At 37.7% G+C, this 26,013-nt stretch overlaps 1 protein-coding gene across 5 annotated transcripts in view; it reads right to left on the bottom strand.

Annotated features, from left to right (window-relative positions):
* Slc4a7 (solute carrier family 4 member 7) overlaps positions 1 to 26,013 on the bottom strand; it is a 101,485-nt gene that overhangs the window by 51,256 nt on the left and 24,216 nt on the right. For 3 of the 5 annotated variants that reach the window (XM_060390988.1, XM_060390987.1, XM_060390985.1), the window contains exons 2-8: positions 20,654 to 20,735; positions 16,471 to 16,617; positions 12,437 to 12,575; positions 11,635 to 11,795; positions 8,992 to 9,180; positions 2,068 to 2,183; positions 419 to 576 (exon numbers count right to left, since the gene is read on the bottom strand). In XM_060390988.1, the coding sequence (XP_060246971.1) occupies positions 419 to 576; positions 2,068 to 2,183; positions 8,992 to 9,180; positions 11,635 to 11,795; positions 12,437 to 12,575; positions 16,471 to 16,617; positions 20,654 to 20,735 (992 nt within the window). Of the gene's footprint in view, positions 1 to 418; positions 577 to 1,222; positions 1,283 to 2,067; positions 2,184 to 8,991; positions 9,181 to 11,634; positions 11,796 to 12,436; positions 12,576 to 16,470; positions 16,618 to 20,653; positions 20,736 to 26,013 lie in introns of all 5 variants that reach the window. The other 2 variants (XM_060390989.1, XM_060390986.1) reach the window with 2 other exon arrangements.

The following is a 26,013-nucleotide window of genomic DNA, read 5'->3' as shown; positions in this document are numbered from 1 at the left end:
TAGCTTTGTAAAACTTCTGCTAAACATACAAATGAAGAGCTGTTTTCAAGCAATATTATTACAACTAGAGAAGATGGCTCATATCTATAACCTTGAAAGTAAGATCTGTCAAATTAAATAGTTCAGAAAAATTCTAAAACGTTCACAAAAAAATTCTACCCTCTGAAACTCTTCTGGATCAAAGCATTTAGTTAAGGACCCTCCCAGAAAGGATTCTTGACTACACAGTAAATTCCAGGTCGGCTGCAAAACGAAACTAGCTACAAGCTGAGAAGTGGAAGATAATTTATATTTTAACACTCAAAAGTATTTTGACACAGTGACTGAGTAGAGTAATTAAATAGTGCCTCTATTACACAAAGCAAGTATTCTTTCAGTGGATCCATATGAACAGTCATGAAAAAGAACTGCTTTTTACCTAGTGGGCACAGGGACCTCAGTCAACCCTGAGAGGAGCACTGCAGGAGCCAGTCTCACAAAGGCAATGATAGGTCTCTCCAAAAAGTCCACTTCTCCTACCAAAACATTGGATGCCTCAGCTCCTGTAGGAATTTTCCTCATGAAATTCATGTCAACCTATTGATAAACAAATAATTTAGAAATATGATTACTTAGAAATGAATGAAAAAATTTTAAGACTACTACTGCCAATCCAAGCATGTGATCTATAAGATGTATAAATGCCAAAATTCACACAGATATGAAGAATGGCATAGACAAATACAAAAGTGCAAGCAAAACTCACCATCCATTGTTCTCACTTCTACAACCTTTACTATGTTAGAGCTCTATATGATCAAACATAAACTTGAAAACTTTTCAATGAATAGACCATTCATTAAAAACTGGTAAGGACACACAGTACACAAGCTAACAATGGCTCATGAAATTATACACAGCGCTACAACATAGTCATTGCATGTTTTTCTATTACTCAGTCGTATTATTTCATTTGTTTTTACTAATCCTCCTTTTTAAAAACCATCATTTCCTAATATTTTCCTTAAATGGAAAAAATGTTATTTACAATGAAAATCTGTAGGTTTGATTGATTCAGACATGGAACAATGTGTAGGGGAAACTCAGCTGCCTGTGTATAATTACAAAAATGTTACAAACACGACACCAGAGCAAGTGAAGATCTCATTTGTACAAAGGTTCACACAAGTTACTAAACAACCACTAACAAGACTATCTATTAAGAGATAAAACCAGCACTTACAGCAGGCCTCTTGAGTCCCACACCCAGTGTGCCACAACTACAGTGCCAGGAGGCAGACTCCTGCCCAACAAGAGACAGGGAGGGTACACAAGAATAGGCCGAGTAAAAAAGTAAAACTGTGTCAGAGGAACAAAGATCAACCACAACTGCCATGCCTACAGAAGATCTATACAATGCAAATTACAGTAATTTACTTATTCAGCAACAAGGAAAAAATTCCAGTTTAGCTAGGAACACTTGCTGATGATCTGAAACAGAGCACCAGTGAAAACAAAGTAAGTTAGAAACAACTGTAACAGCCTTTTATTGTTTGATTTGTTTTTGAAGATAAGATTTTGCTATTTAGTTCAGGGTAGTCTAGAACTCACTATGTAACCCAGGCTAGCCACAAACGAGATTCCTTTGCCTTGGCCTCAGGATAACTAGGATTACAGCAACATGCCAGCATGCCCAGATGAATACTATTTCTGAATAGTCAAAATCCCTACTGATAAGTTTTCTATAATGTGAGAATACATATGAATTGCAGAGAAGTCCTTTTCATGGCCCATAAACTGATTAACACAACTTGCTAATTATTCTTTATGGTCTCAATCCAGATTAATTTACACACACAATGTACATGAAAGGAAATTTTATTTTCAGCCACTGAAACTGTAAGCATGTAGTTCCCCAAATACTTGGAGACTATCCCAGTTCCTGTCCTTACCACCTCACAAGATACCACGCAAGTGTATACACAGCAGTCTACTGAACAGTCAATGTCAGCAACAGCAGCAAAGCAACACATTACTAGTTATTTTCTCAGTAGGAAAGCTAATGAAAACTTACAATTACTGAATTACCTTGCTAAAGTCAACAGTACTATTTTCTCTGCTTCCTCCACTTCCGTTACCTTTCATTTCACCACTTTTACTATTGTCCAGGTTTCCAGGAGCAGACTGTGGAGAAGCCAAAATCCCTGTATTTAAGAAAACACACAACCCAAATTAGAAAAAAGAAAACCCACCTTGTAGCCTGACTTGCTTAGAACCTTAAAGCAACGGTTTATTATGAAAGCAAATGTGAGGTTAAAAAGTGCCAGATATTAGCTTCATTCCAGCAACAGGAATTAGAACACACGAGCAGGATGACGCGGAGTATCTTAACACTTAAAGCACTCTAGTGGAAACTACACAGTAGCCTCTGGAGGAAAAGAAGTGAGTCAGTGTGGAACTACAAAAGATTAGAACTAAGACCAGAGTGTTATGGCCACAAATACTTCTAGGTACCTCACTCTGAGTATCTCTAGCCCATGTGAATTGTATGGAATTCAGTGTGGCCAAGCTTCACCTAGGATGTCATCAATACCAGTATGAATCCTCTGGTGAATTCTAAGTATAATTTAGAAAATTTAAGAGCTACATTTAATCTTCCTTAATCATAAGTTTCCTCAAGAATTTTGATTTTTTTCAGTAGTATTTGACTCATTTCTCCTGTCATCTTTCTAAGAAATCTAACTAAAAGACCATAAACAAGTGTTCCAAGTAAAACATTAAAATTATATAATCAAAGAAATCTGAGCTAAATAATACTCATCACTTGTAGCCATGTGATTAATTAATTCACTCAATTTCTGTGGCTCAGCAAGCCTATAAATTAGCATGTGAATAATGCAGTTGTTGTCTGAATCATAAAGGACGCATGTTCAAGTGTTAGTACACTCACTCCAGGTGACACTCAACAGCAGTGTTTCATAGTAAGAGTGTAAAGCATCACTACACTAATCTCCCTTTACCAAAAGGTCTACAGAAAGCTCAAATCTCAAAAATTTAAAATCCAAATTGCACCACCACACAGATTTCTACCACTAAATCCACCTCATTTTTCTTAAAAGATAAAAGAACTTCTAGTTCAATGATATAAACTACTGAACCAGTGAACATTTTTAAGAGGACAAGAGTACAATATAATACAATCTACTGTTGTACAGAAATTCACCTACTATTAATCAGTCTTTTGTTAAAACTAGTAATCATTTCTATAATTTCAAGCTCATCAGCTGTACTTGATACATCCAAGCATGTTTATGCTAATGGAATAGAACAATCATAGCTAATGAACATAAAATTAAGGCATTAGGGTTCACCGCTTCAACGCTGGACATAAGTCCTCTACAATGTTCACTTCTCTGGTCAACAAACTGAGGTATCAATATGAGTGAAAAAACTTCATATAAAAAGCAGTGCACCTAATTTAGCCATGTAGATAATTCTCTGAATAAATTAAACAATTCTGAAATAAAAGTTATTTCTTAAAAAAATATTTTTTTAAAATGTCAACTTAGCCTAGAAAAGTTATTAAGATTCCTCTTGTTTGACCTTTGTCCCTACACTTCCAGAATAGTGTCTCTTCCTTGCCCAAGGAAGCTGGGAAGAATTAACCTTATCAATACCTTCAAAATACTCCCACACGAGAAAATCAAGAAGAGTATTATTAAACCCTGGCGGGAACTGTGGCTGAGATAGGCACTATTGACTTTGAAATGTATTCTACACATAAGCAAAAGAAAAACCAGTGCAGCTTCTAGAACAACTCAGACAGCAGATTTGAGAGCTAGGAACAAGGAGGATGGGGGGAGGGGGGCATGTAAAGTCGGTAGGAACAGAAAGAATAAAGTAAAATTCAGCTGAAATTGCTTGGCTGTGATGATCATCTTCAACCTGTCCCTTTTTTCAAAATGGCAGGTGCATGTTGAAAACATTTCACCTGCCAAACATGGAAACACAATCCTGTTACTACCAGCAGTTGGAAGGTGGAGACTGAAGAAACAGAAGCTCAAAGCTAGCCTGAGCTACAGAAGGCCTTGTTCTCAGAAAAGAACTAAAACATTCTACCATGATTCTCTCTCTGAATAATATTTTCAAACTCAGCTAAATTAAAACTGTCTCCTTAAATGGGAAAGTCTCCTGGCTCCTAAAACTAGTTACTACTACAAAGAATCAAGGCAGTCAGCAGAAAATGAAGCTTCCCACCACTGCATGGCTACTGAATTTTAGGAGTCCTCCTTTGCAGAACACCAGTTTCTTGAGAGTCCTGCTAGAAATGGCTACATGTTCTAAGAGCAAATGGCAGTTACAAAAGAAGCAATGAAAGCTGATCCTATGCCTTTATCTTGTCTTCAGAAATCTATCCGTTTTAATCTCATCTATTCAAAAAAAGCTGATATCCTGCCGTAAAAATTCATGTATTAAAGAAAATGTGGGAAGGCTTTGAGTAACCCTCGCGCTTCCTCTTCCTGAAAGCGGCCAGAAGTGATCCAGGAAGATGGTTCACTACTCTCTTGACCCTGAAAACCCTACAAAATCATGCAAATCAAGAGGTTCAAATCTTCGTGTTCACTTTAAGAACACTGGGAAACTGCCCAGGCCATCAAGGATATCCGAAAAGCCACCAAGTATCTGAAAGATGTCACTTTAAAGAAGCAGTGGGTGCCATTCTGGCGGCATAATGGTAGAGTAGGGAGGTGCACCCAGGCCAGACAGTGGGGCTGGACTCAGGGTCGGTGGGCAAAAGAGTGCTGAATTTTTGCTGCATATGCTTAAGAATGCAGAGAGTAATGCTGAACTTAGGGTCTAGATGTAGATTCTCTAGTCATTGAATGGATGGGTTAACCCATCCATAAGCTCCCCTTGCCACATTGAGATGATCCTCACTGAAAAGGAACAAATTGTTCCAAAACCAGAAGAGACGAGTGCACAGAAGAAGAAAGAAAAAAAAAAATCTCAGAAGAAACTCTTCAGTTTCGTGCCAACAAAAGCTGATGGCACGGGAATAATAAATTCATTATAAAATAAATGCAGATAAAAGTAAAAAAAAAAGAAAAAGAAAGAAGAAGAAAGAAAGAAAGAAAGAAAACGTGTACCTCAATTCTCAGTTAATAAGAATCTTTATTACCTTAGAAAGCTTTATTAAAATTCTTACTTCCTTTTTAAGTGTGTGTGAGTGTGTGTGTGTACGCACATGTGCATATAAGTGGTCTGAAGATGGCAGCAGAGGGCATCAGATCCCCAAACACAGTGAGCAACCTGACAAGGGGGCAAAAGATCAAACTCAAGTACTCTGCAAGAGCAGTACAAGGTCTTAGCCATAGTGATCTCTGAAGCACTATAACAAATTTTATAATTTACTTATAAAAAATATATCTTATCCTCAACATGAGCACAGCATGAGCATAGTTTAGTATCCTCCATCTCTGAAAACCATCCTTTACCTAACAAGTAAACTTGGACTAACACACCCTGTCATAAATAAAAACAACTGAAGTGTGTTCCAAAACACAGCACTCCTCTTAAATAAAGACTCCACGTAATTCTAACAGAATTTCAATCTTCTCAGACAGAAAATGGGGAAAAGAACATGGCATCCTATCATATTAGGAAAGCTAAGATGTACTATGTTCTTTAAAGAAAAGCATCAAACTCATGAAAGGCACGTCACCTCATCGCAATTATGTGTTCCTTTACCTAACAAGTAAAGTGCATAAGAAAAGCCACACTTCTTAGAGTCACAGCAAAAATTGTTTCCTAAACACCCAAATATGAATTCTAAAATCTCAGTAGGAAAAAAAATATTTAAGAGCTTATGTATAGCCTTCTTTGCAGTGTTTTTATAACCTAAGTTTTAATTGCTTTATTCTTTTTTCTGTAATACAATGTAAAGAACAAAAACATGCAGAAGTCAAACCATAAGCATATCTACATATGCTGCTCAAGCTATGTGCTGACAGGCATTCTCAGCGCAAGTGACCCAGAGGCAGAAAGCACCACACATGGAGGACTCTGGACAGTTGCCTGGAGTGAAGTCAGTATTTTCCTCATTCTTCAGCTCTTGGCCTTTGAGTGCTTCTATGTCTTCCTCAGGCGGATGAATTACTACTCTGGGAATATCATCCCTGTCAGGTGACACCAGTAGTTCTGGGGCCTGAGGCTGACTCTGTTGGGAACTTCTGGAGGCCAGGCGACTTAGGCCAGGGCTGGAAGGAGGACTGCTCTGGGGGGTAGATACTGGGGTGGTACACCTCGAGCCTGCAGGGGTTCCAGCTCTTGAAGAAGGAAGAAGATGACTGAGAAGAAGAGATAAAGGCGATTCTCCTCTCAAGGAAAGGTTTGAGGCAGACAGACCTGTTCGCAAAGAATGGCGGGAGGCAGACAGGCCTTCCCCTGAGATAAAACAAGTAAGTAAAAAGTGATGTTCATTGCATTAAGCAATAAAGAGCACAAAACTCAAACCACAAATTACAAGCTCAAATTCCTGTGAGGGTTAGCAGGTCAGTCATACTTGCTATAATGGCACTAAAAAGTTCTTAAACTGCAATCAGTTCCCTGACTGAATGTGTATTTTAAAAAATAGTTCTCCTAAATGGTACCAACATATATAGATAGTTAATTCTTGAAAGATTCTACATTAGTATTACCTGCTGATTAACTTAAAACTGTTAACGTAAAAATGTTTGTACCAGGGGCTGTTCAGTGCTTTTAAGTAAAGTTTAAAAATGCAAGACAAAATATAGAAATTATAATTATAAAAGAGAATCATAGCCATGTATGATTAATCTCTTAGTTCAAGGCTAGGCTAGTCTGCAAAGCAAGTTTCAAGCCAGCCAGAATTACACAGTGAAACCCTGTCTCAAAAATAAAGGAGAGAGAAAGACAGACAGAGAACTGTAACATCAAATTTTAAATCAGTATTCCAAGGCACATTTTACTTCTGCCATAGTACATCCAGCTAATCAACTGTATACACAATTGATGAATTAGCTAGCTAAAAACAAAGCATTCACCAAGAGCAATAAGAAAGTAAATCTAGAACATTTCAAAAGCATAGCAACAGTTACACTTAAAACACCTGGTACAACTAGTCAATGTGGCTTAAGAGTGAAGCACTTTCTCCTGAAGATTTTTAAAATTAAATAGTTATAAAAGAAATGCAAAAGTCTTATAGCCTGCGTAATCAAAGCTACATAATCAGGAGAGTCAAATATAAAGAGTGTGATAAACCCATTATTTGTATGGTAACTAAAATATATTAATAGAGACAATTGTTAATACATAAACTACCATTCAGCTCTTAAGAGCTACATGCAGAAAAGTTTATTACATTTATAATTATAACAGAACAAAATTAGAACATTGCATTCAAAAGAAAGTAGCCATTGTATGATAAAAAGAAATTAAACTATAGAGAGAAAAAAGAAAATACTACATATAGTTAATAAAACTTTAATATTAGAGTCCTTCAAGTAAATAAATCACGTCACTGCAGTGGAGAATATACAATAAAGGAAAAATGAAAGCAGGAACGATGCCATGTAGAATTTGTTTGTAAATTAAACTTAAGTCCCTTAAATGTTCCAAATTTAAGCAGATTAAAAGACCCCTTAATGATCAAATTAAATATCTTATACTAAGCTACAAACAATGGCTGCTGTCAACTTCTTAAGGCCTTATACATATGGCTAATGACTTAGACAACCACTTAACAGCCATTCAGGGAAGAAAAGAGCAGAAAGCTACTGTGTCCCAGATCCCATTTGTCACAACTTGCAGTCCTAGACTTCCTGTAATGACGGCAGTTAGAGGAGTAAGGACCCTCATAAGCCTCTGCCTCTGGGATTTCTACGTTTTGTTATCTTAGTTCTGTTTTAAGAGCCACATGAGAAACATGCTGGTGTATTCCTACTCTAGAAAGGCAAACGTGCATTTGTTCTAAGAAACTGACAGCTAACTGGCTGTTTCAAGTCAATGGTTCAGCAGTTAGGAGACTTCTTGCTCTTCCAGAGGAACTGGGTTTACTTTTGGCACCCACATGCTGACTCACAACCATTCTTAACTCCAGTTCCAAGGTACGCAATGTCCTCTTTTGATCGCCTCAGGCACAAGGCACACATACATATATGCAGGCAAAATACGTACAGCATAATATAAAAGTAAAATTTAAAAAGCAAAAACACTGTTTCTCCAAGTCCTGCATAAACTGCCACAATTCTCAGAAAGGAAGAGCAGAACTGAGTCTGGCCACCTAGGTTTGAGCCATTCTCAATAGACTGAAAGACACCAACTTGTCTACCATCCATGTTAGATAGCCCTATCTTGAAAATCTTCCACAAAGTATAAAAATGTCCGAAACTAGCTCCCAAAATACTTGTTTATGTTTAGTACTTTTAGGACATTTAGAAGGAAAAAAAATCATCAGGAAAAAAAAACCTAATATAAGCATAAAGTTCAAATTCAGCATTTAAAATTAAAAACATTTAAATTACAGGTCATAATTTATGCCTCTAAAATAATTTACACAAAAACTTAAAACAAAAAAGCAGATGTGATTCTGGGTAAGGGATAGTGATTGTATTTATAGATTACTTAAGGAAAATTTATTACATTCTAGTAACAGTGAATGCTTTTTCTTCATCCAATTGCTTACTATATCACACTGGTCTTATTTGTACAGGCCTGTAATTCTAGCATGAGGGAGGCTAAGGAAAAAAAAAATCCAAGTTCAAGTTTAGCATAAGTTACACAGTGTTTCAAGACAGCCTGTGTTAATGACACTGTGTCAAAGAAACACAAACAAACAAACAAAAAGGAACACTGTTAGAAAAGATAATTCTGGATAAAGAAAAATGGTAAAAGTGTAGAAATCCCACCTTTCTTGCAACACATATTAACTGTAACACTGGGAATGCCATTAGAGAAATATGAGCAAAAACTGGACACCACAACTTATCTCACCATTCCTTTCAAGCAAGTGAGGGTCAGAATGTTTCTTGCCTATATCTGCAAAAGATCGAACCAGGGGAATCCGACTCGTGAATCTTTTCTCATTTTGATGGTGATGTCTTTTCAGGAGAGCTTCTCTCACATTCTCCCTTATGGAGTCATCTAACTGGCCAGAGGCTATCATGTTGTCTAACACCATATCTATTCAATGACAAAAAAATAAATAAATAAATTAGAGTTATTTTTACTACATAAACACTATGATAACATATGAATAAAGGTAAATATAAACATTAGTCATCCATCAAAAAAGAATAATTAGCAAGACCTTATTTCACTATGTAGTGTATTTTAAAGAGCTGCTTTCCCATGTAGTAAATTCTAGTTAATAAATGAAGGAGAAGTAGTAAATTCTATTTAGCTAAATATTCAATGGCATGGGATTCTAAAGATTTCCTCCGAAGTTCTGTGTTGTGCTAGGAACAGGGTGGTAAAGAAATGGTAGCTCTAACTCTGACAGAGGTGCAAAACCAATGACGTAGACAGAATCTGTGACATGGCAAATTCTGCCAAGAAATAAAGGGATGGGAACGTGGGAGAGTAAAGGACTAATGGCAGGGCCCCTCTAGGCACTACTTTCTTTTTCTTTCTTTTTTTGTTTTGGTTTTTTGGATTTTTTGAGACAGGGCTTTTCTCTGTAGACTTGGCTGTCCTAGACCTGCTTTGCTGACCAGGCTGGCCTCAAACTCACAGAGATCCGCCTGCCTCTGCCTCCCTGAGTGCTGAAATTATAGGCATGTACCACCATGCTCAACCAGGGCACTATATTCAATGCACTAAAGTGTGTACAAGGTTTTAAAAATAGATTTATTTTACATATATGTGTCTGTTACCGAGTATATGTATGTGTCCTATGTGCTTGCAGAGGTTGCAGAAATCAGGAGAGGCCATCATATCCCTGGAACTGGAGTTACAGAGAGTTGTGACTGCCGCCTGAGTACTGAAATCAAGCCCAGATTCTTTGGAAGAAAAACTAACGCCCTTAACCACTGAACCATCCCTCCAACCCCTCCCTATATAAATTTTTGAACAACGCACTAAGAAGAATCTGATGAGTTGGCTCTCTTTGTTGTTGCTTTTTTTCTTTCTGATTGGGATGGAACCCTTATACATGCTAGGTAAGTGCTCTAACACTGAATTAAATCCCCAGCCCTATGAGAGATCATTTTAAGTCAAATCTTCAAAACTATGACAAAACTATTACAAAAGAAAAACGGAAAAAAAAAAAAAACAACTAACAGGTAATTCTTAACATTAGCATAATCACAACTCATCACAAGTGAGTGCTTGAGTCCAGTCTCCACACCACTGCATTCTATTCTGGGGGATGGTAGCACAGCCATACCCATGCAGACAACACCAAATGGACTCGGTAGGTCATAATAACTGAGAATGCATGCAAACGGGAGGGGGTTTGCTAAGGAGACCATGAAACAGTGAGTGGGAAGATCTGGTGTAACAAATGATAAAGATACACGACAGATATAAAACTGTCAAAGAATAAGTAACAATATTCTTTTTAAAAATAAAAGTTCTATATTGTGACAACTATCAGATGTAATCTGTCCATATTCAGAATGAATGAGACTTGACAATTCAAAGATTTGCAGCACCCAGTCAAATGTAACAATCACATAAAATTCAAGTTATTTATAGCCCACAAATTACAATCTGGGCTTTCTTAACAAACCAAAATACTAGGTTTATTGCTTTACTATGAGAACAATCTGCAGTGACTACATAGTATTATCCTCATTTACATCAGATTTGATTTTGGTATTGAACAACTGTGGACCAAAGTCATTTAACAATCACAACTCTTTTTCTGTTCCCCTTCCTGATACTCCTTCAAGTCTGTCTCTCATTTTGGTTCCTTTGTTTCCACTGCCATACTTAATGCCAGCTTTACTAACTCAAACAACTCCAAAGAAGTAGTTGGACTTGTTGCTTCCATTACCATCCCACTCCAGAGTTATGCAGGATAATATTCCCAGGGTACATGTCAGGATCACTCTCTTGCCAACTTAATCACAAAAACTGCCCGAATGCTCACCAAATAAAATCAACGTTTCAGCCCAGTAATTTGAGGGTTACCACAATCTGTCCCTTTCTTGGGCAAGGGAAGAAATGGAAATAGGACCTTATATATGATACGTGAGCACTATGCACACTCTCAAGCCTTCTATATTTAATTATTCAAGAAACATGCACCTTCCTGTGGAACTAGCTGACTATACCCAGTCACACCGCCTGTTCTTCTCTGGAACTTTCTTCTTGCTCAGGCTCCTCCATAAAACACTGTCTTCTCTTACAGTACCTGCTTCTTCTGCCCAGGTACACTGATTCTAGAGCTGTATAATTAATGTTCTCGTCAGACTTTCACCATTAAGACTTTCCTCTCATCTCCCAGAGGGCAAACTGCATATGTGCTGATGGCAGTGGTCACATTCTAATTTAACCTGTTCGTCTCTTGGACAAACCTACAGTGCCACCAGAAAGACTAAACCTTCAATATATAGCTGTTAAATGAGTGTCTTAAAATAACACTTCATCTTATTTAATCATCGTAAATGTAAAAACAAAAAAATCAGTAACCTGCTATTTCATCGAGAGTGCTTGCTCTCATATCCAGCATGACTGTTCCATTTAGGATACAACTCCTCAGTTCAAAGAGACTGTGCAAAGACAGAGTCGCCACATAGGGCTTACTCCATCGGTCACCGCCATCTTCAACATCCTCTTCAAATTTCAGCCACCTAAATGAATAATACAGAGACACTGAAAATAAAGGACATTTTATTTGCTTATTTTAATGCCATAAACATTAACTTGATTTTTAAAAAGAAAAACACAGAAAAAAAAATCACCACCAAAACAAAATACTGCCTCAAAATGCATTTCCACAAATTAGGCCAATGGTTTACACTGTCTGCAACCATCTAAACTTCTGCATTATATGGTAAGCTCGTAGTTTAACAACATGTAAATAGGTCATCTTAGTTTGTTTCTTTGTATGAAAAAAAATTATATTTAAAAAATAAGTCAATAAAAACAAAAGAGCAGTATTTCTCTTATATAAGATATTAACTTCAAATTTGTATAAAGACATTTAAAAATCAACCATTACAAACCCTTTTATAACATATTAAATGAGAGCACTCAAGGAAACAAATTGAGAGCAAAGAAAAAAAGAAAATTTCCAGCATTAACAAGGAAAGGGACCACTAAGTAGGTAGAAGCTGAATAATTGCTGCAAGCCTGGGTTATACCCTGAGTTCCAGACCAGCAGGATTATAAAATAAGAACCTATCTCAATAAATAAATAAGTAAACAAATAAATGAATCACCAACTGTATCTTATAATTTCCCTTTATAAACTGAGAGAGAGCAGTGTTACCTGGCGGTCTCCTTCCACTCATACTCTTCTCCATCTCTGTAGCAGAGCTCATCCATCTCTGTGAAGAGGTCATGGGGAATGTGCTCCTCATCGTCATCTTCAGTCCCGAGGATGAACTGTACCCTCTGTGACGGTGTGTCTTTACAAAACAACAGTACATACACTTCAGGGGAAGGTCTGGAACTAACCACTTCTATCACATAAAACAGATTCTGGTGGGGGGTGACGGCTCACATATACAACTCTAGTACTCAGAGAGCTGTGGCAAGAAGAGAACTTCAAGTCTACGGCCAGCCTGGTCGGAACAGTAAGCTCCACACCAGCCAGGACTGTACTACTGTTACTTCCAAACTCCAACATATATATATATATATATATATATATATATATATATATATATATCCATGTTATATACATATAGATGAAGTATTAGATAAAATAGTAGAAACAGCTAAGTTTATGAATTAAAAGAAATGGAAGCCTTTAAGTTTTAGAAACTGAAGTGAAACTTCAAGCTACCAACATGTAGAAGCCAGCTTTCCTGTTGTAATAGAGAAATACAACTGTCAGCTGGGGGTTAGGAGGTCAGAATAACTGTAAAAAGCATACTTGCAAAATAGACACTAGGCCACTAAATAGCAGAAAACCTTAAGGCTTTCAATTAAAAACAAAATCCACTCCGCTGTACATGAGAAATGAGTTCACACAAAAACTGACACCTAAGTAAACAGTCCTCCAGGCCCCTGTGGATGCAACAGAATACTTGAAGAGGTTAGAGAGATCCACAGCCTCTCTCTCCTGGAGCTAAGAAAAAAAGGTATGCATCACCGTGCCCAGTGATTTATTTTTTATTTCTGTATGCACATATGTGCCTATATGGGGTCTGGTAGGGCCCGCAGAGGCCAGAAAAGGGTTTTGCATCCCTTATAGGTAGATTTACAGGCAGTTATAAGCTGCCTGAGGTGGGTGCTGGGAACTGAACATGTGTCCTCTGAAAGAGCAATAAGCTCTCTTCACTGGGTCATCTCACCATTTCTAGTTTTTGTTCCTTTTCCTGCAGCTTAATACATTTTACCTTTTCCTGTAGTTGCTTAGGCTAGACTATAACATCCCTGACTCCTATTCCTTCTTTCCAATGCTCAAGAATCAAATGGCCCACGTCTCTAAGCACTGCATTGGTTGCACCTGACAATTTTTGGTGTAGACAGTTTGGTTTCACTTAGTGAAACCTGTGCTATCAGCCATACCTATGCTGTAAAAGGCTCTATATCTCTGCTGCCTGTACTGTTCTCACTCTCAACAAGACTGAAATTTTCACTGTTTCTGGATTCTTCTTTAACCCAGGCTCTTGAGTGTTGGCCAGGCCCTACCTTGTGGTATCAGAGCAGAAAACAGTTCCTGACCAATCAGCCAGGCAACAGGACTTATCTCACTTGCTTCTTCTCACAATTCAGAACCTGGGCTACCTGCTATCCAGAGATCAAACTATTGTTTTACAAGTTCTGTCCTCCTGGAGACCTATTTCAAAGTGTAGCTCTTAGGTGAGTTAAAAATAATGTACGGTATAACTACCACTTGCATATCAAAGTCTTCACACAAAGACACCATGATTAACATAACTTAGGAACCACTGCACAGCATACGCAGCATGTTGCTAGACTATGTACAACTGTTAGCAGCCCTGGGTTACAAACATGTGCCACCACTCAGCTATTACATGGGTGCTGGGAATTAAACTCAGGTCCTCATGCTTGAGCAGGTAGTATTTTATCCACTGGGCCACCTCCATAGCCCATAAGTGTGTACTACTGTTAATCTCGCTTCAGCAGAGAAAGGAAAGCTGGACGTGGTGGTGCCTTTCTATAATCCCACCACTCAGGCAATGTAAGCAGGAGAATCAGAAATTCAAGACCAACCTCTGCTATATCACAGAGTTTGAGCCCAGTCTGTGCTACAAAAGATTCCATCAATAAACACAAACAATTAAAAATCATGGATGTACTTTCCAACTAAGGCCAGGAAGAATGGCTCCTGCAAAGGAGGGTGGGGAGAAAACGAAAAGCCATTGTGCCAACAATAAGGTGGTGACCCAAGACTATCCACCAACGCACATGCTCACAGGTTACGGAAGTGCTTCAATGGAGTGTGCTTCAAGAAGGCTGCCCCTCAGGCCCTCACACCAGAAATTTGCCATGAAGGCCACAGGACATGCACATGTGTGCACTGATGCCAGGCTCAACACATCTACCTGGGCCAAAGAAATAAAAACTGTTCCCTCAGAGCAATGGCAAAGCCTTCCTCAGGTCTAAGTGCAAATGTTGACAGTAAATACAGAAAATATCCACTGCAGCTTTCTGCCCTCTTCAGATGTTCACAATTGAAACCTGCTCCCCTGCAGTGACTGCCCCTACCCAGCTAAGCTAAACGTGCCTTCTTATTCAGCTGCATGGCCCTGCTTCCCTGTTCTGTTGTATGCAGTAAGTCTGCCTACCTGTCCTCCTGTATATAATAAACGCACTGGGCTTCTGGGGTGTTGCAGCTTCTCCATCAGAGAGCCAAGTCCACCTGATCTCAGCTTTTCTACGTACATCCATCTGTCTTACTTCCCTCATTGCCCTAGTCAGTTCACAACTGAACTTTTCCAAATGCAGTATTCATTTGTCCTTTCTAGTTTTGTTTTACATTTACCTGTTTTCTGAGTGAATGTGTGCAGATGGTAAATGTGCCACAGCACAAACATGAAGTTATCAAGAACAACTTTTCTCCCACTATCATATGAGTTCTGGCAATCAAACTCAAGTCATCAGGTTTGGTAACCGTCATCTCTAAGCACCTTATTCTTTCATTGCTAGCTACATGACCTCTGTCCAGTACATAATCATTTAATATTATGAGGTCACCATTTCCTCTTAGTAAAAGCTCAAAAAATTACTATCAGTTAGCCTCTCTGAGCCAAAGCTTAGATAAAACTTTCCTATAAAATGAAAATGATCATATCCATCTATTAAAACTACTTTTAAAACAGCTCTTTCAAGCTGGGAATGCAGCTCAGCGGCAGAATGCTTGACTGGAATGTGTCAGGCATTAGTGGGTTCAATTCCTACAAACACCAAAAAAAAAAAAAAAGTCTTAGGGGGGATGGGGAGCTGAGACTAAAGAGCACATATCAACCCTTGTCCTTCTAAATAAACAATACTGACATATCATATCAGACCACCATTTCTTGCTCAGGTTAACCAGGTAATTAAGAAGGAAGATAGCAGCAAGTTCAAAGCCATCTTGGTCTACATACTAAGTACCAGGCTCTGTAGGGCCACAGAGTGAGACTATGTCTCAAAGACCAAAAATAAAAAATAAAAACAAAACTGCAATGCTTTCTAAAAGCCTTAGTATCTGCTTAATGTATATCCAAGTAATGAAATATATGGAAGAGTAAAAGGATATAAAACAACACTAATTTGAAAGCTAAATGATAATAACCAGTTTTTAAAACTCAAAAGTCTGAAATAAAAAGCAAACTAAGGTCCACTACCACTGCTACTCCATTTATATCAATGAAACATTAAGCTACTAGTGAACACTCTTCCTAGAAAGGAAAAAAAAGTTATGAGACAAGGAAATCGGTCAGTGTAATACACTTACCTAGCATGCACGATGCCCTGGATTTAATTCTCCAGCAGGCAGAGAGAAGTAATGAAAGAACAGAGGGAAGGAAAGGAAAAGGGACCATGAAAAGGTAGGGAAGAGAAGAAATGAAGAGAAGAAACAGAGAGATGAGAAAAAACTCTTGGTGAGGCCCGGTGGCACACACCTAAAGTGCCTGCATTCAGAAGACTTCAATTAGTCTGAGGCCATCTGGGGCTGCTCAGAGATGCCTTACCTCAAAAGACAAAACAGAAATGTCCTAATTTTACAGGCATCCTCACAAAGTGCTCAAATCACTGCAGATGTATACTTCAGAAGGAATGAAGTGAAAAATAAGATACTTCTTGGAGAAAAGTTAAAGCCCTCAGTAGAGGGCAACTTCTTCCTACCATAGGAAGGAGACTCCCGCCCATCTTCTTTATCTGAGTCTTTATCTTTTCTTCTCCGGTGGTGATGTTTGTGGCCTCGATGCTTGTGACGCCGACGACTCTCTTTACTAAACGGTACATGAACACCAACATACACAGCTCGATGACCTAGTAAAAGTTTTGAAAGTATATTACTGGTTTAACCAAAATGAAAGTATGGCATGCATGCAAGAAAGTATATCACACTTTACTCTAGAAACAAAGAATAACACTAAGCTCAAAGACAATAATGGCAGTCTTCAGTAATTTATTTTATAAAGTGCCACAATGTTACCGTAGGGCACTGCACTACTAACTGATAATTAAGCTAGCCGCGGAGATTACAAGTGGAAACATCAGTCAGTCATCTAAACTCAATCAGCAAATGCTAGATAGACCATACAATATACGGATAAATTATTTTACCTTAAAAAAGAGTGGTGACACATTTATACAATCCTCAGGAAGTTAAGGCAGGAAGATTGAGAGTTCATTGTTAGCCTAGGCTTTAAAGAGATAAGAAACAGGCAAACAAAACAAAACAATGTACTTATAAAAAATACAAGCAAAAGTATATAAATGTTTAAGTATACACATATAAACACACATATACACACTTATTCTATGTACATTCATGGCCAATTCAATTTAGTAGACATCCTTAATATATGTCTTAAGGGTTATTAAGTACCTCATATATTATAACATACTAATATTTAAATAAATGTATATTATTAAATTTTCATTGTTTCAGAGATTTTTTTGTTATTTGAATCAGAACAAGATTCAAATACAAATAAATGAATGAATGAATGAATGAACGAAAAACACCAATTAGGGCTGAAAAGATGATTCAGTGGTCGTGAACACTTCTTTTCTTCCATAGTTTCCAGGTTTATTTTCAGCACCTACATGGCAGCTCACATTCCAGTTCCGGGGGATTCAAAATACCTTCTGACCTCTATACGCATCCGTATGCACATGATACACACACATACATAAAGGTAAAACACATAAAGAACTAAATACTTCAGGATAGATAGATAGATAGATAGATAGATAGATAGATAGATAGATAGATAGACAGACAGACAGACAGACAAAGCAGGTAAGATTTCCTGCTACTACTACTGGGAAAATATTATCCTTTATATCTTACTCCTCCAAAGAAATCGAAAGGTAGTCTCTGCTTTGTCCACTGAGAAATACTGCTTACACAGAGACAACACTGTGTTCACTACTGAGAGGCAACAACCTAATTTCTTCAAATACTTCATTATTGAAATTGTATTTTTTTGTTGAATACAGAGAGATGTGAACCACAAATTCAAAATATAGGCACTCATGGGAAAAACAGTCGATTTTTGCCTTTTTATATAAAATAAACAATATGCTGAAATATTAGGCTAATTTTCATTCTCTTTTCATAAAAAATTTCCTAAGATGGTCAGTAAATAAATACATCAAGAACTTCTTTAACCTTAAATGAGATTTTCTGTTCTCATTTTAGCTTTGAGACAGGGTCTTGCTAGCAGTGAACTCAAGAGTCCTCCTGCCTCGCCTGCCAGATGAGGATTACAGGATTACATCATGCCTAGCCTCTTAGATGACATTTAAAGGTGCACTTGATCCTTATCAACTACATTTGATCATAATCATTTGTCTATTCCCTACTTACAAATCTGTTAATTCAGTAAAATTTTGTTTTAAATTCCAAATGAATACTGTTTTATGTGTCAGCTGCCAAAACATTAGTGTCAATCAAGTAAATAAAGGTGGACAGCCATCATCCCAGCACCTGGGAGGCTGAAACAGAACTGTAAGTTCAAGGTATATTAGCTGTTTTTCTCATGTTACCTGTTTTGTTTTGTTTGTTTTGGAGAGGGGAAGGTCTTTGAGACAGAGTTTCTCTGTGTAGCCATGGCTGTCCTGGAACTTGCTCTATAAACCAGGCTGGCCAGGAACTCACAGAGACCCACCTGCCTCTGCCTCTGAGTGCTGGGATTAAAGGTGTGAGATACCACCACCTTTCATGTCACTCTTCTGGATGCTGAGGCCAGATACATGATCAACAACTTTTTAAAAAGGAGGATTTATGTCAGCTTAGTTTAGAGGGGATATATTAAATTCAGTAAGGTATGACACCAGACACAGGAGGCTCTGGCTCATCTCTTGGCAGCTCAGGCATCATAGAAAGGAAATTTCAAAAGCTCTACTAGTGTTCACTTTCCTTGCCACGATGCTGTCTTTCTTTTTTCCCATTCTTCTAGTCTGGGATCTCAGGCCATGTGATGTTACATTAGTGGTCGGGTTCCCTTCAGTTAAAACTCCCTAGAAATACCTTCAGAGACATGCCTGCAAGTGTATATTCTAAGTGATTTTAAACCTATTCAAGCTGACAATGAAGACCAATCATCAGAACTGGGCTATACAAGAAGTTCTTCAGTAGACTGAGTTGCATAGCAAGGCCTTGTCTCAAATAACAAATGCATCAAAAACTAAGCAACTTTAAAAGTAAAAATAACTAGACTTATAAAAATACATTGAAAGTATTTGTTAAAATATTTCCTAGTACCTAAGCACTCTGACTAACATTAACATACTAAGAACTTGATACTCTATAGAAATTCAAACTCAATTATTAGAAAAATTATACCAGAAATTACAAATTTAATACTTAATTATTCAAGGTTTCTTCAAGGATGTCAGATATGTTTCTGGAACCAAAGTTGTGATGGTTGTATGACAATAGCATGTAAACATTGAACTGAATATTTTTAAATGGCTAACTGTACATGTGAATTATATCTCAATATTAGAAATAACTATAATTAAACTCAGATTTTACAATTTTATTTTAGTGAAACTGTAACTGAAGAGTCAATTCCCGATAGCTGTGTGCTAAGATTACAATCTCATGACTCCAACTAATTCTTGGTGCACCAACCCAAGATAAAATTCAATTTTATGAGTTCATAGCAGAAAGGCTAGAAAAAAATAAGAATATACTAAAACTCACGGATCTGAAGACAGTCTTACTGCTTCTTCTGCTTTTGCTTTTGGTATCCTCTGTTATAATATATTACATGTGGTAATCTAAAGACTTTTAGGTCATTTTTAGTCAGGCATGTTGGCTCATGCAGATGTAAGCACAGCACTCAGGAGGCAGAGGCAAGAAATTCAGGATGAAAATACCTTAAAGTGTCTATGAAAACTCTGCCATGAACACCAATTTAGCCAAATATTCGACATTTAACTCATCATGTTCTACCGAGATGTGTCCTTACTGCTGTGGTATACATTTCATCTTGATCTGCAAACTGTGGACCACTGTACCAAGTACACAAGAACCATTCCCTCCTTCTCCACTGTCACCGTCATGACAACTAGGTGAGGATGAGAAACCCACACAGATGAGAGGAGACTAGGGGGACACAGCAACTAAAGGTGTCACACACCTCAGACTGTGTCCACTGGGTCCTGTAGGATAACCAGTGAATTCAAAAACAAAACAAAACTGTAGTTAGGAAAATGTAAGTAAACCCACTTTTATTATCCAGTGTTAGTTTTTGTATTTTCACAAATGATACGATTTCACAATTAGTATTTTTAACATGAGATGAGCCTGTGCTCACAGGTGCATACAGAAATGTTTTGCATTGTGTATGCTGACATTCTGTAAATCCAAAGCTATTTCCAAAACAAAAGATAGAAAAAAAACTAAAAGAATTTCTTTCCATTTAGGGAAAAAAAAAGAACTCATTTGCTGCACAATTCTAAGTGGTGGTTACTGTAACACCAACGAAATGAACAACTGATGACAACTTTGTGGCTTGAAATCTGGTACTCCAACCAGCCTACCAAAACTGTGGGAAAGGAACACAATTTGTAATCATTACCTTTCATTTTCCCAAGTAACTGCAACTATCAATGAGGTGGGAAAAGCTTCCCGAAGTCTGTCTATGCAATTCTTCATCAGAGAGTAAATAATCAGATGTCTTGACAGAGATAACAACGTTGCACTGTACTAGAAAAGTATTCAATAGTCTTCTAAGCAAATGCTGACCCCAGAACATTTCCAGAAGCACTAAGTGAAGCTTAAGAAAACGCTGACAAGCATTGCTTGGTCATTTCCCTACACAGAAATTATTTCCAATGAACTTACTTTCTAGTTCTTCTTTTTCAAACTTGGTGTTCACGGTTGAGCTGGTTTTGCCAAGATCCACAATGGCTTCTTCATCAGGACCCTAAAAACAAAGCACTCTACTTTACTATACACCAATGTACATACAGATATATTATTTCAATTATTTCATAACTGTACATAATTTCAAAAACCCAAAAGCATATGCTTTCTCATAAAATAAAGTTCTGAAAGTGACTCCATCTTTTTTGTTTGGTTTGGTTTTTTTGTTTGCTTGTTTTCTTTGTTTGTTTTTTGTTTTTGTTTTGTTTTATTTTGAGACAGGGTTTCTCTGTGTAGCCTTGGCTGTCTTAGACTAGCTTTGCAAACCAGGCTGACCCCAAACTCACAGGGATCCACCTGCCTCTGCCTCCTTAGTCCTGGGATTAAAGGTGTGTACCACTGCCTGATAAGACTGTATCTTTTTAAATGTGCTTATTGCAATTTTTTAAATCCATAGTTATAATTCTAATGGTAAGAATGAAAGTGACATAGTGTAATAAACCATTTTTTTAAATAGTAAATTTATCCTTAATAAAACCCACCCAGGACCAAAGGAAAATAAAAATCTTATGTGAAAGGAATGCTATCTCATGTGTCACAGTGGAAATGTTTGTTTTGTTTTGACATTTGCTCCAAAATCCTATAGTTAAAGGAAAACAAGTTTTGCAATGGATTATAACTAAACACAAAACTGTCAAAAATACATACGAGGCTCAGTGTGTAGGACATATTTACTTGTTAGTTAACAAACAGCTAATAAAAGAGCGTTTCATTTCCCTACAAAGGAAAGACAAAGTTGTAACCTCTAGGGAAATTTTGTTCATGATATGAAAATCAACCTTAACCAAGTCTAAGCTTCACAAAGCTCCCTTCCACAACTCTACAAAAACATAGATCTGTAAACGTTTTATTACAAAATACTGTTTTACCATTTTAAGAAAAACTTGTAGTTTACACTTCCTTTCTCAAGTCCTAACAACTTTAATAGAACATTATAATCACCACCATCTACACAGTATAAACTTATTTACACTATCCTTTCCACAGATGCAAACAAGCAGCACATTCCCCATCTCTGAAAGTCCAGTTCTGTGTTTGAGCAGTGCCAGGAAAGGTCTGCACAGCCTTTAGCAGTGCTGCCCTGAAGTGTAAGGCTTTTCTATATACACACAGTAAATTAACAAGCTGTTTATTAACTTTCCCAAAATTCTCACTATCTAAACTCAGGATAGTGAGTTTGGTCTGCTTAAATTTTCAAATAAATTTCTTGCTAGCTCAACTCTCACTGTCTGATTCTCAAAGTTCAGCACCAGGCATAGCATACCAAAGAAAAACATGTTTTCTGCTATCCAGACTTACTTTTTAAAGATAGACACCTAAAGAAAAAACTCACGCTGAATGGGTAGTGTTCAAGTTAATTCAGAAGTTAAAAGACTGCTAGAGCTCTACACTTCAACAGATTGTAACAATTCCACACAATAAACTTAGAAAAAAAAGACAGCAGTTTGTCTGATTAGTCTAAGTTCTCCAAACTTCCTTAGTAATAGACCAAAGTCTTGAAGCAAAATCAGGGACTAAAACAGCTCAAGAGTGAATAACTACAAAACCCCAACAGAACATCCCTCTCATCACTAAGTGAAGGAAGCCTCCAGTTCTGGGAATGGTTAATGTCTAATTGAGTTGTTGGCCAAAGGGAACCCAAGGAAATCTTCAAACACTCAGGCTACTGCCAAGTTATTAGTTGCCCCTCACAAACTGAGGGCATGCCCCATTGTTGAAGACAGCACCTACACACCTTCCTGAAAAGAAGATGTTGACCTGGTACCTAACCAGGGCCTTCATCCCTACTAGTAGTGTTTATGGTCCTGAAAGGTACTCTACATCCTACTGGAGAAGAAAGGGAAACACCAACCCTGCTATAAATCCTTTAATTGACAATGGTAACCTGTCTGCAAGGTGCACTGGTAACATAGCGGCACAAAGCTTGTAGGAGTAATCAGCCAAGATCTTTTTGATTTTAAGGACCACTCGATGAGATGGAATGTAACACTGCTTAGGTGGCCGAGAACCTGAGACAAGATAGGACAAGGATCTATCCAAATACTACTGTTCTGCTGAAGCAACATAGCCAATAAAATGACTCCTAATGACAGTCTGCTATCGTCATAGATCAGTGTCTTGTTCAGCCATGATTGTTCTTGCAGCAGATGGGGACAAATGCAGAGACCCACAGCTGGGCCGTGTGCAGAGTGAGGGACCTCAGAATAGTGTCCTAAAAGGGATATCTCCACCAATATCCTTTCCTCCCCCTCAGGACTCAGGAAACCCTGCAGAAGAGGAGGCAAAAAGTGTTTAAGAGCTAGAGGGGGCAGAAGACACCAAGGAAACTAAGTCTTCTAAACACTGCAGGACTGATGCATATACGAATTCACAAAGACTGTATCATCATGCACAAGGCCTGCATGTGTCTAAGCCAGATGGAGTCCCAGCACTGAAAAGAGGAAGTTGACACAAGCTCCACCCCCAAACCAGTATCTCCAATTAAGTTTTCTCCAATGGAGTCTCTCTGAGTATATAAACCACTCTTAGGGCAGACTCAGACCCAGCAGTAGATGGCCAACACAAAACAAATTCAAGGGCATGTTTTGAAGATCTTTGTCTCATAATGCTTTAGCTAGACATTATTATTTTTTTCTTTTTCTCTGTATTCCCTCCTTAACAGTCTTTTGTGAGTGTGTGTAGGAGAGAGAAAGAGAGGGGGGAGTGTGTGTATTATGGTTTCTGATGTGTTTTTATGTTACTTCTATGTGTGGATGTGTACATCTCTGTATCCATATGTGTTTCTTATGCTTTTTCTTCTGTTTGTTTTATCCTATTGTGGTTTATTTTGTTTTTATCTTATTTATTTTTTATACCCCTGTTTGTATTCTAATGAGAGAATGAAAGGGTATAGATTTGGGTGGTTGGGTGTTGGGAGACAAAAAATGTAATCATAATATGTTGTATGAAAAAAAATCTATTTTCAGTGGGAGAAAAAAAAAGAGCAACTAACAACCTGCCTCCATTAAACAAGTCATCCTAAAAATTTTAGCTGCCCTTAAATGACTGCAGGCCATTTACGTTCCCAAACATGTAACTGACCAGCTCTCCCTTAAACCTAAGAGGTCAAGGCTGTGTCCTGAGAGGCAACATACTGTCCACACTAAAGGGATTAACTGCTCCCATCCAAGCTTTCATTTAGCCTGCACAACTGCCAGATAAGAAACAAAGCAATACAACTACCTCCTGACCTCAAACAACACAGCTCTACTAATCACTTGTGCTAAAAAGAAGACACCATTTTCTTTATATTTACACTATACTTATTTTGCTACTACGTTACTACTGCACTGAGTTAAAATCCACATACTCTATCTTTTTAAATATTTGTCAGAGAAAATACTTCCACCCATGCAAAAAGCAGAATCCTCAGATGATGTGGATGGACACCCCTTTCCTGATCTACTCATGCTGTTCCAAGAGACTACTCGCTACAATCCTCTTCCATTCTCAGTGTAGTGTGTTCTTTGTTTTTTGTTTTGTTTTGTTTTTCTGAGACATGGTCTCACTGTGTAACCCTGTTGGCCTGGAAATCTATACAGACTAGGCTGGTCTTGAACTCAGAAAGACATGCCTGTCCCTGTCTCCTGCATCACAACAGGCCTAGGATTTCCACTTATAAAGGAAAAAGAAAAGAAACAAAACCAAGTCACTTGCAAGAAGGCAATCTTAAACTAAGAAATACAATGAAACAAGGTTTTTGTTTGTGAGGGTGGGGGAACACCTGTAGGATGGGAAACCTCTGTAGGCAAATGTTTAACTAACATGCACAAGGTTCTGCACACGCGCGCGCGCACACACACATACACACACACACACACAAACACAGCGTGGGGGGTGGTAAAATCTAAAAACTAGAAGTAGGTTTTAGGGTAGCAAAGACCTCTAATATCAACCAAAACTTGGGAGCAGATACAGGAGACTCTCCCAAGGACTTTAGGGTACAAACTGGTCAAGACTACCCTGGGCTACACGAAAGAAAACTACTGAAAGTAGATATAAATACAGAGTTAGGAAAGATCTCGAGAATATATTGATTATTTAGGGAAAACGCAATTTACAGTGATATAAGTAAAATCACATACATGTTAAAAATCAATTAAGCCAATTTTGTTTCCAAATGTATGTTTCCACGTTTATTCGTATTTAATAATAAACCAAAGGAGAGGTTTGATGAAATGTGCACCAAACTATTAACTTCTCAGAAAATGTGTCTGAAGGAAAACTAAGTTCAAACATCATCTAGTTGCTATTAGAGCAGAACAAAATAATTTCTTTAGTAAGCTTATGACAGTTCTGGGGACTTGACCTAGGAGCTTGCATATGTCGGGCAAACGCTCTGGCACAAAATTATAACCATAGCCCTAAAGGGGCACGGTTGGGGAAGAGACAACACTGCTTGACTGTGTAACCCAAACTAGCCTTGAACTAACGACAATCATCAACACCCACGTGCTGAAAGAAAAGGTACGAATGAGGCACCAAACTGGCTGAAAGTTAAAGCTTTTTAAAATATTACAGACATGGGCTAGATGTATGGCTCAGGTACTCATGATTACTGAACATGAACACAGCATTGTACACACTAGGTGACTCCCAGCACCTGAAAGGTAAAGGCAGGAGAGTCACAAGTTCAAGGGTCATCTGAGGCTACATAATGAGTTCAAGGACAGCCTGGCCTACATAAACCCTGTCTTCAAAAAGATAAATAAATAAAAATAAAACCTACAGCACTGACTCACCAAAAGAGGTCAGGAAACAAATATATTTCTCTCTTTCCTAGTTTTTCAACTTTAAAACACGAGTAGTAAAGACAGCATCTGCTGTGACTGCCAGTGTACTACAGGCTATATAAACTGACCATCTGGCTATACCATAAGAAATACAACAAAAATACACAAAGGACATGTGGCCATGGACTTCAGCTCCCAGAGCAAAGGCACTGTGTATCTTTAGGGGGTAATAACTTCTCCTAAACGCATGGCTTTTAGATGTGATTGTTTTGGAATAATGCTTTATACCATCTTTAATGCACAGTAAATTAATACTACACGTAAAATGTCATTTTTTATTCGTTTTAAAAGTTGACATAAAATACATGTACATATTAAATGTAAAGTGAAACATGGAATTGTTCACTGAGAACGCACTAATGAGCAGAGCCTGGCAGTCCCAACAGCATTTCATTACTTATATAACATAATTTTTAAATATACACATTTTAACGTCAATTATTTTTA

Source organism: Meriones unguiculatus, chromosome 9 (genome assembly GCF_030254825.1).
Source record: "Meriones unguiculatus strain TT.TT164.6M chromosome 9, Bangor_MerUng_6.1, whole genome shotgun sequence".
Taxonomy (NCBI): domain Eukaryota; kingdom Metazoa; phylum Chordata; class Mammalia; order Rodentia; family Muridae; genus Meriones; species Meriones unguiculatus.
Note: the sequence above shows the minus strand (reverse complement) of the source record. Positions and strands in the feature narration are given on the sequence as shown.